General features: G+C 41.7%; 1 protein-coding gene across 2 annotated transcripts in view; it reads right to left on the bottom strand.

Annotated features, from left to right (window-relative positions):
- HACD4 (3-hydroxyacyl-CoA dehydratase 4) overlaps window positions 1-12,081 on the bottom strand; it is a 53,097-nt gene extending 41,016 nt beyond the window's left edge. Inside the window, exons 1-5 of one of the 2 annotated variants that reach the window (XM_069765995.1) lie at window positions 11,840-12,081; window positions 10,847-10,944; window positions 6,490-6,617; window positions 5,820-5,932; window positions 4,368-4,474 (exon numbers count right to left, since the gene is read on the bottom strand). In XM_069765995.1, the coding sequence (XP_069622096.1) occupies window positions 4,368-4,474; window positions 5,820-5,932; window positions 6,490-6,617; window positions 10,847-10,944; window positions 11,840-11,868 (475 nt within the window). In that variant the 5' untranslated portion in view covers window positions 11,869-12,081. The remainder of the gene's footprint in view (window positions 1-4,367; window positions 4,475-5,819; window positions 5,933-6,489; window positions 6,618-10,846; window positions 10,945-11,839) is intronic. The other variant, XM_069766005.1, reaches the window with a different exon arrangement.
- Window positions 12,082-14,827: the final 2,746 nt, after the last annotated feature.

Here is a 14,827-nt window from a genome sequence, read left to right as displayed (position 1 = left end):
ATTATAGCTCTCAAAATGTGGTAACGCAAACAATATTTTTTGCAATAAAAACCGTCTTTTAGTGTGACTGCTGCCAATCATAAAAATCTGCTTAAAAAACGCTATAAAAGTAAATCAAACCCCCCTTCATCACCCCCTTAGTTAGGGAAAAATAAAAAAATTTAAAAAAAATTTTTATTTCCATTTTCCCATTAGGACTAGGGTTGGGGCTAGGGTTAAGGCTACAGTTAGGGTTGGGGCTAAAGTTACAGTTAGGGTTTGGATTACATTTACGGTTGGGAGTAGGGTTGGGATTAGGGTTAGGGGTGTGTCAGGATTAGGGGTGTGGTTGGGGTTACCATTGGGATTAGGGTTAGGGGTGTGTTTGGATTAGGGTTTCAGTTATAATTGGGGGGTTTCCACTGTTTAGGCACATCAGGGGCTCTCCAAACGTGACATGGCATCCGATCTCAATTCTAGCCAATTCTGTGTTGAAAAAGTAAAACAGTGCTCCTTCCCTTCCGAGCTCTCCCGTGTGCCCAAACAGGGGTTTACCTTAACATATGGGGTATCAGCGTACTCAGGACACATTGGACAACAACTTTTGGGGTCCAATTTCTCCTGTTACCCTTGGAAAAATACAAAACTGGGGGCTAAAAAATAATTTTTGTTGAAAAAAAAGATTTTTTATTTTCACGGCTCTGCATTATAAACTAGTGAAACACTTGGGGATTCAAAGTTCTCACAACACATCTAGATAAGTTCCTTGGGGGGTCTAGTTTCCAATATGAGGTCACTTGTGGGAGGTTTCTACTGTTTAGGTACATTAGGGGCTCTGCAAACGCAATGTGATGCCTGCAGACCAATCCATCTGTCTGCATTCCAAATGGTGCTCCTTCCCTTCCGAGCTCTGCCATGCACTCAAACGGTGGTTCCCCCCACATATGGGGTATCCGCGTACTCAGGACAAATTGGACAACAACTTTTGGGTCCAATTTCTCCTGTTACCCTTGGGAAAATACAAAACTGGGGGCTAAAAAATAATTTTTGTGGAAAAAAAAGATTTTTTATTTTCACGGCTCTGCGTTTTAAACTGTAGTGAAACACTTGGGGGTTCAAGGCTCTCACAACACATCTAGATAAGTTCCTTGGGGGGGGTCTAGTTTCCAATATGGTGTCACTTGTGGGGGGTTTCAATGTTTAGGCACATCAGGGGCTCTCCAAACGCAACATGGCATCCCATCTCAATTCCTGTCAATTTTGCATTGAAAAGTAAAATGGCGCTCCTTCGCTTCCGATATGGTGTATCGGCATACTCAGGACAAATTGTACAACAACTTTTGGGGTCCATTTTCTCCTGTTCCCCTTGGTGAAATAAAACAAATTGGAGCTGAAGTAAATTTTTTGTGAAAAAAAGTTAAATGTTCATTTTTATTTAAACATTCCAAAAATTCCTGTGAAACACCTGAAGGGTTAATAAACTTCTTGAATGTGGTTTTCAAATTTTTCGCCAAATTTTTGTTTTTTTCACAAATAAACGCAGGTAAGGCTAGGTTCACATTGCGTTAATGGGTTAAAGCTAATGGACTGCGTTGCACGGCAAAAATTTCGCAATTAACGCCGTGCAACTGGTCCGTTAGCGCACCCATTGACAGCAATGTGATTTGTGCCTGTAGCGCATCGCTAGCGCATGCCATTTTCGGCACGCGCTAGCGATGTGCCATTCTTTTGTGACGGACCTCGGACACTGCTTGCAGCGTCCGAGGTGCGTCCGAGGTTTATCCCTCGCTAGCGCTGATCGGGGATCTGCGCTAGCGGGGACGGCGAACGCGGACCCAAAATAAACATTGCGTTAGCGCAATCCGTTAGCGCAATCCGCTAGCGCTATGTGCTTAACGGATTGCCCTAACGCAATGTGAACCTTGCCTAATATCAAAGAAATGTTACCAGTATCATGGAGTACAATATGTCACGAGAAAACAATGTCAGAATCACCGGGATCCATTGAAGCGTTCCAGAGTTATAACCTCATAAAGGGACAGTGGTCAGAATTGTTAAAATTGGCCTGGTCATTAATGTGCAAACCACCCTTGGGGGTAAAGGGGTTAATGGCTAACAAAATTAATTAAATAATGTTACAAAGCAAGCTTTCCAGCCTGATGAAGAGATGCAAGCCATCTCGAAAGCTTGCTTTGTAACATCATTCACTTTATTTTGTTAGCCATTAAAAGGTATCACACCCACAAGATTCCTATTTTGTCTCTCAGACTGAGAGCACTCTATATTTCTTTTTAGAGAATTTAGAACACTACCGTTAATGTGGGGATTCTTTTCTTCAGCAGTGACAGGGAAGTTGGTCAAAGTCAATGGGAAAATGAATGGAGCTAAATTTAGGGTAATTCTGGAGGAAAACCTGTTAGAGGCTGAAAAGGACTTGATAGTGGGGCGTGATAGGGTCCTCTTCCAGTAGTCCAAAGACCCTAAACATACTGCCAGAGCTACAATGTAATGGGTTACATCAAAGTATATTCATGTGCTTGAATGGCCCAGTCAGAGTCCAGATTTAAATCTCATTGAGAATCTGTGGTTGCTGTTCACAGACGCCTCCATCCAATCTCACCGACCTAGAGCTAGTTTGGAAAGAAGTATGGCCCTCACTACTCCTGTAACTGTTGAACTATGTGTTACTTTGCTTTTATTTGTACATGTCCCGCTTAATTGTAATGTGCTGCAGAATTTGTTGGCATTATAAAAATATAATTATATATATTTTAGATACATGCACACACGCACAAGTCTTAGGCAGCATCTGCCATAAGACATGTCCACAGTAGTGGTCTGCAGATCCTTTGAAGGTTTCATGCCGGTCATACCTCACTGGCCCCACTGCCTGAGACGGGATGTGGTGTTAGCAGCCAAACTGCTGCTGGGTTGCTTCTAAATAAGTTGCCCTGCCAGCCACTATTTAATTGCCTGTGAGCAATAAAAATTTAGCTCCGCATCTGTGCCCTAAGCCATGTAGGGGGAGGGAGTCCTGCTGGCCCCAATCACCTTACCAATGTTTAGGTCAGGAGTTTGCCAGTAGAGGAATCAACTGACGAAGAGGAACCTCGGTTCTTCGTTGTGGGACTGAAGGAAAAAAGGCTAGCAACAAGGAAGCATGGTGCGAAAAGGCAAGTACAAAGGCATTTTATAGAAAAGGGGAGAAGGAATGACAGACCTAGTGCTGGAAATGGTGGTATTGTACTAAGTTTCAGGGGCTCACTGAGGAGGACAGCCCATGTCAGTCAGAAAGTACAATGATCAGCCGTAAAACTAAGCATGTAGATAAAATATAGCTTGGTAATAGATTTCTCTATAGTCAATGCAAGTTAGGGGCTTGTAGTTATTGTTCCAGTCAAGTAGATGGTCCTGCAGAGGGGAGACCATGGCTTAAAGGGACTCTGTCACCTGAATTTGGCGGGACTGGTTTTGGGTCATATGGGCGGAGTTTTCGGGTGTTTGAATCACCCTTTCCTTACCCGCTGGCTGCATGCTGGCTGCAATATTGGATTGAAGTTCATTCTGTGTCCTCCATAGTACACGCCTGCGCAAAGCAATCTTGCCTTGTGCAGGCGTGTACTATGGAGGACAGAGAATGAACTTCAATCCAATATTGCGGCCAGCATGCAGCCAGCGGGTAAGGAAAGGGTGAATCAAACACCCGAAAACTCCGCCCATATGACCCAAAACCAGTCCCGCCAAATTCAGGTGACAGGTTCCCTTTAATTGGAAGTGGCAGCGTTCTGCTATTTTGTAAGCCAGTTTTCAGCATTATGCTGCTACTAATTTAATCAGGAGCATGTTTACTAATGCATTGACATACACTATAGCGCCATGCCCCTGGTTTAGGCAAATTGGGAAGACAGGTTTCCATAATGGGTGGGTGCTTTTTATGGCTGTCATTACTACTGTTATACAAAACCATGGCAGTAACAATAGCCACATGGTAGTTCTATCTGGAAAATAGCAACCTCCCATTTAATACATACTGTACTTGACAACTCTGTGCATTAGAAAAGCTGCAAGAAGGGAGAGACCTTGTAGGCCTCAGGAAAAGTCAACTTTGACCTGGCTATAGTACGTTACAGCAGAGGAAAAGAGTAGACCATGCCAGTCACTCTGGCTCTGCCCTGGCAGTACGCACTACAGCCTACCCAGCCCATATGCTAAGAAGTGACCATAATGCCTTCATAAATATCGGGCACGTGACGGCATGCAACTATATTCTAAGGATAACATCCTTTGTGTATGCCAGGCACTTACAGTAATCTAAACCTATGTGTTTTTATGAAAACTCACCTATTTTGTATAATAATTGCAGCATATGATTTCTTAGTGTGCCATACCTTCAGCTAGCAGTGATAAAGGATGAAATGGAATCCATAATGTATGGTAGAGCCATGTTAGAGCTGGGTAGTCTATTCCTACTGCCGATAACAACAGGTATGGATATCTGAAATGAAGATCAATACAATCAGTCATGTAAAATGTTGTCAGATCTATTTATTGATGTTCTAGGAATAGCTGTACTTGGTATTCATGTGTTAATGAGCTTAGATGGTTTTTCAACCAAAGGAAAAATGTCTCAGCGGTGAAATTGGAGTTCAATCACCCATGTTTTGCAAAAGAAGATGGACAACAGTGGATGCACGTAGGAGGAGAAACCCAACAGAGCTGGCAATGTGTTAGTACGTCTCGCACTGTTATGGTCAATGGAGAAAAACGTGTACATGCACAATCTGATCCCCTTGGCTTCAGGTCATAGGACCCTTTTCTGATGATGTGTGGTGGCAAGACCCTCACTTCCCAGCATTTATCCACCAGATCTAGTATAAATGTGTTAGTTCTGGATAAAAAGTAAAAATGGCTGCATAAGGGTTCACATTGCGTCAATGGCAATGTGCTGACGGCATCCGTTACACAGCGGCACTAACGCCATGCAACGGATGCGTTGGCACACCCATTGACTGCCATTATGTAGTTCATCGCTAACGCATGTCATAATCAGCATGCATTAGCGATGTGCCGTCATTCTGTGACGGACCCTCGGATGCGGTCTGCAGCATTTCTGGGTCCGTCACCGCTAGCGTAGGTGGAGCATCTGCGCTATCGCGATCTCATAGCGCGATCTTTAAATGGCACTAGCGTTGGTGCAGTCCGTTTAACGCATGCGTTGAACGGACTGCACCAACGCAATATGAACCTGGAATATGGAATGATGTTGGCTACCAACTTTGAATCATCCTCTATGGCTGTTATTGATAATGTATCCTAACAAAGTGATAGTTGTTCATTGGTTTCTAAGAGGACAAAACAAGGCTGAAGAATGCTATGACTGTACCTCTTACTTTCATTAATAAGTTCAGGAAATGTTCGTTATTTTTTTTTTGCATATGATGAAAACTGATGACGCATGGAAGATAAAAACGGACACACAGACACAAAATGGATCAAAATCACATCCAGCACGCTGATGAAAAATGAACCGTGTTAGCGGACGAGAAAAAAAGGGGAGGTGTGATTTCAGCTTAATTGAAAAAAAACAACCTCTTACATATAACATATATAAAAACACATGAAAGTTGAGTTGACCTTTGTGGTCTTAAAGCAGCAGAGAAGTGCTCCGAAGAAGGAAGATTAGAGATATAAACTTTCCCGTCAAAAGGAGCTCACTTGGATTCTCAATTAACTCACTTTACAGCCAGAAATAGTGCAACGTAGAGGTTAGAGGACGATTAGCAGGAAAATCTGTTGCAGCACGAAAATATGTTCCATCATCAGGAGATAAATCTTATTACCTGATAACATCCCACAGATTCCAGAGGAAGAAGAGAAAACACACTATGCATTTACTCTGCACCTCTTCTTGACTGCTGATTACCAGAAACAAGATGATTAGTCTTTCGGTTACCTATGAAGGAGAGCAGAGCATGAATACACAATTGCCATAGGCCGGAGTTCACAGAGCTAGGAAAAGGCTCAACTGCACGAGAAAATATGAAATTGAAAACAGCTTGTAAGGGTCATATCCGCCATGTGAAAAATGTGTTGGAAAAACTACTTCCTATCCTTTTTAGCAACATTCAGCACTCGGGTACAGAGTTGCACCCAGGTCTTTGTGGTTTAGGGAACCTCTCTACCACACAGAGATACGAATGGTTGAAAAACGGCACGTAGTAGAGGAGGGAATCTGTTACAGATTCTTCATTGAGGCATGGGAGCTCCAACTTACTAATTGGTGTTGAACACTTGGCTTTTCAGCTTCTATAGAGAGCTCACCAATTGTGTAAAAAAAAAAAGTGTGAATGAAGAATTGAAGATATATGAACTTTGATGTTCTTGTACGTCTGGTGCGGGCTATGAGTGCTCTATTTGTGCAATTTAGAGGTGGTATGGGGGGAGTAATTCTGCCGATACATGGCCCATCAGCAAGACAAATACAAAGGTATTAAACAGTTAAATGTCTACCTGAGAAAATTTTGGCAGAAATGATTGTTGCTCTAAATCCATTAGAATATGGAGGAGCTCCAGGACGGAGAGTAGCTGGCAGGCTTGCATTACTAGTCCAATTGTATAGAACGTATCTGCAAAAGAATCTGTTCACAGTAGATTTTAGAATAGAAGTGATCAGGCGCTTTCACATTGCGCTTTTCTGAACAAGGGTCTCGTCGGGGCTTGCGTCCGAACCCCCCATTCTGCAAAATGAGATTCGGACGTATGCGCCAATGGGGCCATAGACCTATAATAGGGTCGGCAAAGCGAACGTGTGCTCTCTATCATGCATTATTTTTGGGCGTATACATCCACTGGAGGCGGACACATGGATGAAATCTACTATGAGTGTCCACCTCCAGTAGGCGTATACAGCCAAAAACAATGAATGACAGAGAGCATGTTGGCTCTGCCGGCAGCATTATAGTCTATGAGTCTATGACCCCATCTGCGCATATGTCCAACTCCTGTTTTGCAGGGGGTGTTGGACGCAAGCCACGATGGGACCAAAGAACATGCAGAAAAGTGCAGTGTGAAAGCTCCCTAAGAAGAGCAAAGTTTATAGCTGCAAGACGACAAACCTCTAAAGATGAACAGCGTGTCTGAATGACTCTACGGCTGTTCCCACAATGAGTATTTGGTGCGTTTTTCAGCTGTGTATTTTCATGGGTAGAAAATGCAGAATATTACAGTTCCAGCACAGTTGATGTGATTTGTGTAAATCTAATGCACACTGTGCTGTTTTTGTACGCTGCGGAAACTGACATGATGCATTTTTTCGGCTGCACATTTCCATGCCCAAATAATGAAGCATATTACAGTTCCAGGAAAGTGGATGAGATTTACGTAAATCACATGCCCACTGTGGTTTTTTTATGCAGAGTAAACTGACTTGCGGTGCTTCTTAGAAATCTGCACCATTTCATTCTCTTGTGGTAATGAAATTTATGCTTTATTTGCAGATTTTCTGACAAATGAAATGCTGAAAATCTGCAGATAAAAATGCACATACCGTACTTTTTTTTGCGATTCTGTAGCGAAAGTGCAGTTAAAAAGCATGTGTTGTGCACATAACTATCATGATTAAAGTTTTAACAAAACTAAACAAGAATTATTCAAAACAAAAGCAGTTATATTTAAAACTCGACACTAAAACTTCACTGTAAAGAATGCACTCAAAAACACAATAAAAATGCAAGTTTACCTTTTTTACACTGTGTTCACACAGCAAAAAGGCCATGTTTTTCTAGCCTTTTTGGAAAATCGCAATAAACACACACCGCACATGCATTATGCGACCACAGCTTTAGCTAATTGGTGTTATAAAAATCATAAAACTTTATTAACATCCGCAATGTTCTCCCCGTATTTGTGTGGGTTTCCTCTGGGTACTCCAATTTCCACCACACCCCAAAGACATACTGATAGGGAAGTTAGATTGTGAGCTCCAGTGGGGACAGCGATGATAATGTCTGTAAAGCGCTGTGGAATTAATCGCGCTATATAAGCAATGTAATAAATAACATAGGCATGTGGTATTTAAAACCATCCCGATGCTGGAAAAGTGAGTTTGCTGGAATTCTCTGGAATGTGATGATCTGTAAACCTGTAGCATGTACGCTCTAGGCCCTAAGGCCTGCACCCTCAGACCTCCAACTAGTAGGCCTTTTACCTATATACCTAAGCAAAGTTATGATGTATTGTTAGCAGACGGATGGCCAAGTGAGAAAAGTGAATACAGAGGACAAGTAAAGAGGAAGGAATTGAAACTGTGGAAAACGCTCAGGGTTGTGAAGGAAACATTCATAAGGTTGTGCACCCACTATCTTCTGTATACAGTATACTCCCTACCAAGTTCCTGTTCAGTAAAAAGTTTATTTTTGACTGATGGTCTCCCTTATTGAGCTGTAAAACATCAGGTCCTGGCAAACCAGCATCCTCGCCCATAACTACCGCCCTACAGCACAAATCTACACACCCAGCCAGGACCTCCTCTTTCATGTAACATGCCGGGGCGTATGATATGAGTACCTCGCCCATAACTACCGCCCTACAGCACAAATCTACACACCCAGCCAGGACCTCCTCTTTCATGTAACATGCCGGGACGTATGATATGAGTACCTCGCCCATAACTACCGCCCTACCGCACAAATCTACACACCCAGCCAGGACCTCCTCTTCATGTAACATGCCGGGGCGTATGATATGAGTACCTCGCCCATAACTACCGCCCTACAGCACAAATCTATACACCCAGCCAGGACCTCCTCTTTCATGTAACATGCCGGGGCGTATGATATGAGTACCTCGCCCATAACTACCGCCCTACAGCACAAATCTATACACCCAGCCAGGACCTCCTCTTCATGTAACATGCCGGGGCGTATGATATGACTACCTCGCCCATAACTACCGCCCTACAGCACAAATCTACACACCCAGCCAGGACCTCCTCTTCATGTAACATGCCGGGGTGTATGATCAGAGTACCTCGCCCATAACTACCGCCCTACAGCACAAATCTACACACCCAGCCAGGACCTCCTCTTCATGTAACATGCCGGGGTGTATGATATGAGTACCTCGCCCATAACTACAACCCTACAGCACAAATCTACACACCCAGCCAGGACCTCCTCTTTCGTGTAACATGCCGGGGTGTATGATATAAGTATCTCGCCCATAACTACTGTCCCACTTCACGTTACACCTATAAAAGGGATTGTGCCAAATTTGTAAGTTATTTTCTATCCATCAGAAAGGGAATAACTTTTCAATCACCGGGACCCCCACCAATCACAAGAATGATGCACCTCCGCTCTATTCATGCGAGTGCTGTAGATAGCAAAGCATTTATTCTAATTTAGCTAATTTCATTTAAAAAATGTTTTAGTTTCTTGGTAAGTAACTGAGTAAAATAAACAAATACATTTACACCATGCCTTATATAAGGGTGATATTGTATGTGGACTTTTGTGAGTTTTGTGTGCTAGAGGTGGTGCAGTCCAACCTGGAATTGTATAAATATGTGGGTATGTGTAATTGTGTATTGTGGTGTGAGGATACGTGTGGTTAGAAATGTTTGAGTGTAAAATCATATTCTGATGTTTGGGACATATTTACTACTGTAAATCTGTAGTTACTTTTGCATATCTGTGTTAGGATATTTCATTTGCCTTTTCTGCTTTAGGAACAGCATTATTGTGCAAACCCGATCCTTTGTATAAGGTGTCATTCACATGTCCGTGTTCAAACACTTGAATGAAATGGTTTAATCAGTTCTTTGGAGAGAGTGCAGTATGTGTCTCAATCTTTACCAGTAGTGTTTTTCACAGCTGGATAAATAAATAAATTACAAGTCTTCGATATTTTGCAGTGTTAAATACGGATGACACACTGATGGTTCACTGATGCCATCCATGTGCTGAATGTGTTTTTCATGCACCCATAGACTTGTACTGGCCCTTTTCAATCATGATACCTGGGAAAAACAGACAAGTCTCTGTGTGTTTTGCAAGGAAACACGGCCAGTGAAAAAACATGGCATGTGAATAGCATTATAATGGGTATGTGCTGTATCCGTGAAAATGTGAAAAAATGGATACAACCAACATGTCTGTGCAACACAGACTGACTGAAACAAATGGAAGCACAGGGGTCCTACGTTTTGCACATTAAGGTCCCGTTCTCACCTTCAGTATTTGGTCAGTATTTTACATCAGTATTTGTAGCTAAAAACAGGAGTGTAACAATTAGAGGAAAAGTATAATAGAAACATATGCACCACTTCTGCATTTATCACCCACTCCTGGTTTTGGCTTACAAATACTGAGGTAAAAAACTGACCGAATACTGAAGGTGTGAAACTTGGCCTAATTCCACCTGTCTGTTCCTAAAATAGAAAAGACATTATGGTCTGGGTCTGGCTTTGGCTGAGCGTGTGCATTTGTAAAAGTACAAATGGGACATATTGAGGCACTGTTGGGCCATTGACTGTGATGGTCGGACATGGCACACCCATGCTTATGTTTCACCCTCTTTATACCAGGTATATGCATGATAAATCACAGCATATACTATACTGCTAAAAAAATATATATATACCTGGCAATAAGATAGTTTAACTCATGCATTATTGATGTGATTGATTCAATTTCTACAGCGCAACTTTTGACTAATTTGAATACATTGTGTATTTTTCCAAATATGAATGTTGCGTGCAATCCTAGATACATTATCGAGCAATCATCGTTTTTTATTGCCAGCCCCTTGTTAGGAGTTACAGTATGTGTTATGCAACGCTCAGGGAACACGTGTAGAGAATTAATACCTTTTCCAAAGAAAAGAAGCCTGGCTGTCAAATTGGTGAAAATCCAGGAATGGCCACAGAATTGTATCAGGTAATAGACAGAAAGATAAGTCTTCATCCTGGGTTCGCAAAGACAGAAAACAACAATTATGGATTCAATAAATTATTGTGATTTTCATTCTCCTTTATTCATGTCAAGAAATACTTCTGGCCCAAAACTCACAACTGCTGTAAGGCATTGGCATGTGCCACACAACTACTGTACGGCATTGGCATGTGCTACTGGGAACGTCTTCCTATCCCACCGTAGTTACCATTAAAGTCATTTGGCAATAGTGTTGTGACATTTCCGATCATGAAGTGTCCTTGATATGAGCACAACATTGAACAGGTAAAAGCCATTTACTCACTGCTGCCTGTAATATTTCTGTTTTAACCACTTGCTGACTTAATCCTGGTGAAAGTAAGCAGTTTTTTTGTCCCTGGATCTTTCGTACATGAAGGCATAGTGCAATTAGAGACATATTCCAAAATATGCTAAATATTCTCATAGGTGAAGCTGGACTAATGTTCATGAAGCACCATGCTGATCTTAGGAACTTGCTGAGGGCTTCTCCAGAAGAAAGCAGCAGCAACAATCTAATGTATAGGGATAGTTGTGGGAGTATAATAGGGAGGGGTGATATTTTGTCCTCTGTGAAAACTGTACTGGGAAGTAATGCATTACACGATAATCTTTGTAGTTTTGCATGCTTAGGTTACAAAGATGATCGGATAAAACATATTCCATTATGTTCACATGTATAAGGAGAACGCCTCTTCTAGGAAGTGATCCCGAGCATTGCTTTCCAAACAATTTTGGCAAAGTGCCTGTGAGCCGCAGCTATTTCTTGTTTTCAAGATCCGTTAATCTAGGCCACATTGGATAGAAAGACATTTCTAAATGAGAAACTAGTAATAATAACACTTTCCATTATTTACAGCTGCAACAAAGTGAACGTTATAGAGACCTACCTATTGACAGGATGCCAAGTGTTCTTCATAGCTTCTTGTGAAGAGGTGCTCTGTCCCCTGAGATCTCACTTTCAAGTTAAGCAGAGTGCAAATGGGATTTCTTTAGCAGTGCATTCACTTCACATCCTAGGAATAGGACTCACCGCCTCCATTGCTTTGCAATGTAAAAGCAAGATTTCAGAGATGTATCCTCCTAAGAGTAACGTGCAAGAGTCTCTGCAAAGCTACACTGTACTGCCAGTGACTGGGTGGAGGAAGAGACGCCCTTCAATGTTCAGCTTCCTCCTACTTTCCTCCCCCTCTTTTTGTACTAATGTTCAAAGAAGTGAGTTTATTTTCTGTTTGAGGAAACTTTGCAGGGTCAACAATACAAATAGGGCCACAGATGTTGGATGGAGCAGAAACAACAGAATTATCTATTCCCCTAAAAGAAAAACTTTTAATTAAAATGGAGTCTGAGCAAAAGAGAAATCTAAATCAAATCAATATTTGGTGTGACCACAATTTACCTTCAAGGCAACAACAAAGCATCAATTCTTTTAGGTACACTTGTACACAGGTTTTGAAAGAACTTCTGTCTCTTCATTTAACCTTATAGGATAGTAGTAAAGATAGTAGCATATAGTATACCGCCACAATAGTAGGGGTTATTTCCAATTATGTATGTTTATTACTTTGCACACAAGTTCACCACAGTGATAAATGACAAAAAACTAAGAAAATCTTTTCCAAGCGATTTCGTAACAGTCCGACCCAAGACCGAGTTTTTCTCAATTTGTAAGCTTGAACTGTAGTAAAGATATGCTGGAAATGAGCTGGTACTTCATATAAGGCAATAGGAAACTAAATCAATAAAATATTGGTGGTAGTGGATCGCCTGGTAGCTGTGAGGGGACCCCCTCAGAGTGAACGCAGGCTACACTGCATAGATGCCACCCCCAAGGCCTGATGACACATGCCCCATTGAAGGTACCAGGTGATCCACTACCACCAATATTTTATTAATTTACTTATGGGTAAGTATCTGTCTGCATTTTTCAGCATTGAGGACACCATTAATCTTGACCAAAGCCCAACTCCATTTGCAGCCCCAAACTTGCCATGAGCCTCCACCATGCTCATTGTTGCCTGCAAACACTCATTATTATACTGCTCTCCAGCCCTTCATTGAACAAACTGCCTTCTGTTACAGCCAAATATGTCACATTTGACTCTTCAATCCAGGGTACCTGCTGACATTTTTCTATACCCCAGTTCCTGTGTTTTTGTGCACTGTTGAGTCGCTTGGCCTTGTTTCTGTCACATTGGCACCAGAATTTGCTCCTGCGATTTCTGCTTCTGTTGTCAGGCTCCGTCCTATTCACTGTGTAGACTGCACTAGTGATAGAAGAGATGTCAGAACCAGAAGCTCTGGACTGCGGGCTCTGTCCAGCCACTAAGGTTAGAATGGCTGGGACCTGTAGTGCCTTCCAGTCTGGCAGTAGGGAGTGTGTTTCCAGCTGAAATTATCAGCTCCCTGCCCAAGCCAAGTGGAGAGCACCACCCCCTGCTAATGCTTCCAGCTTACTGCTAGAAGTTGCCAGATATAGCTTAGTGTTTCCTTGGATATGTGTGCATCTTCTGCTCCTGTTTGATTTAGTATATTCTTGTTTTGACCCTGGTTTGCTTTTTACCATTCTTACAGATCCTAATTTTCTCTTTGACATGACATTTCAGCCCTGACCCTGCTTGGCAACAATTCCTACCTCTGGATGGCAGCCCTTCCATGGTAGCACTACACTGTGTCCTATTGTAAACCCAGATCACTGTGCAGGGGTTAAAATAATAATTATTATAAATGTTATTTCTATAGCGCCAATATATTCTGCAGCACTTTACATTTTAGAGGGGACTTGTACAGACAATAGACATTACAGAATAACACATAACTCAGATACCAATCTTACGATCTATGAGGGTATTGGGATTTCTCTGGAGTCTGCCAAATAGAGTGGCTTGTGCCAAGTCTGTCCAAGGCAGCCCTTTTGAGCCTGTGTCCTCAGGCAGACTTTACAGTTTGCATGTCAAAGGTATTGCTTTTTGGCTGTAATTTTTCATGACAATCACTTCTTGCCAGACTTCTCTGAACTTGTACAGTGGTGGCCAAAAGTTTTCAGATTGACACATATTTTGGTTTTCACAAAGTTTGCTGCTTCAGTATTTTTAGATCTTTTAGTCAGATGTTTCTATGGTTACTTTGTAAGCAGAGGGAGCGGGCTGGCGGTGCCATTCTTGCACCGGGTCTGGAACTGTCAGGGCTGTCTCCTCTGTTGTCCGGGGGAAAGCTTAAGCAACCGAACCAACCTTTGAACTCAGCAGCAGGGGGAGTAGTTAGCTCAGGGAGAGCGGAGCGTGCGCAAAAGGGAGCAGACTTGGTGGGAGGAGACAGCTAATTTACTGAGATATTGATTTTTAGGTTTTTATTGGCTGTAAGCCATAATCATCAACATTAACAGAAATAAACACTTGAAATAGATCACTCTGTTTGTAATGACTTTATATACTATATGAGTTTAACTTTTGTATTGGAGAACTGAAATAAATTAACTTTTTGATGATATTCTAATTTTGGGAGAAGCACCTATATATAGCACCTTCCTTAATTACATAGTTTTCTTCATTTATCATATATAACACTAGCCTTTACTATGTGGCATTCTCTTTAGTTACGTATGGGTTGGTCCCTTATTATATAGCGTCCTCTATTGTTATGTACAGCGCCGTCCATTATTCCATAGTATTATCTTATGTACAGCACCGTCCCTTACATAACAAATTATAAAAAATTATAATTTTTGTTATTCTCAGCGGTCTGTCATTCTTACATAGTCCTCTCTTGTTAGATATAAACTAAAAAAGAATGTTTACCATGTTACATCATCAATCATTTAATTATCTAACAAGAGGTAACGCTATGAAATAAAGAAAGAAAGCACTATAAATAACAAA

Source organism: Ranitomeya imitator, chromosome 1 (assembly GCF_032444005.1).
Source record: "Ranitomeya imitator isolate aRanImi1 chromosome 1, aRanImi1.pri, whole genome shotgun sequence".
Classification (NCBI taxonomy): domain Eukaryota; kingdom Metazoa; phylum Chordata; class Amphibia; order Anura; family Dendrobatidae; genus Ranitomeya; species Ranitomeya imitator.
The sequence above is the reverse complement of the archived record's forward strand: the minus strand, read 5'-3'. Positions and strand labels throughout refer to the sequence as shown.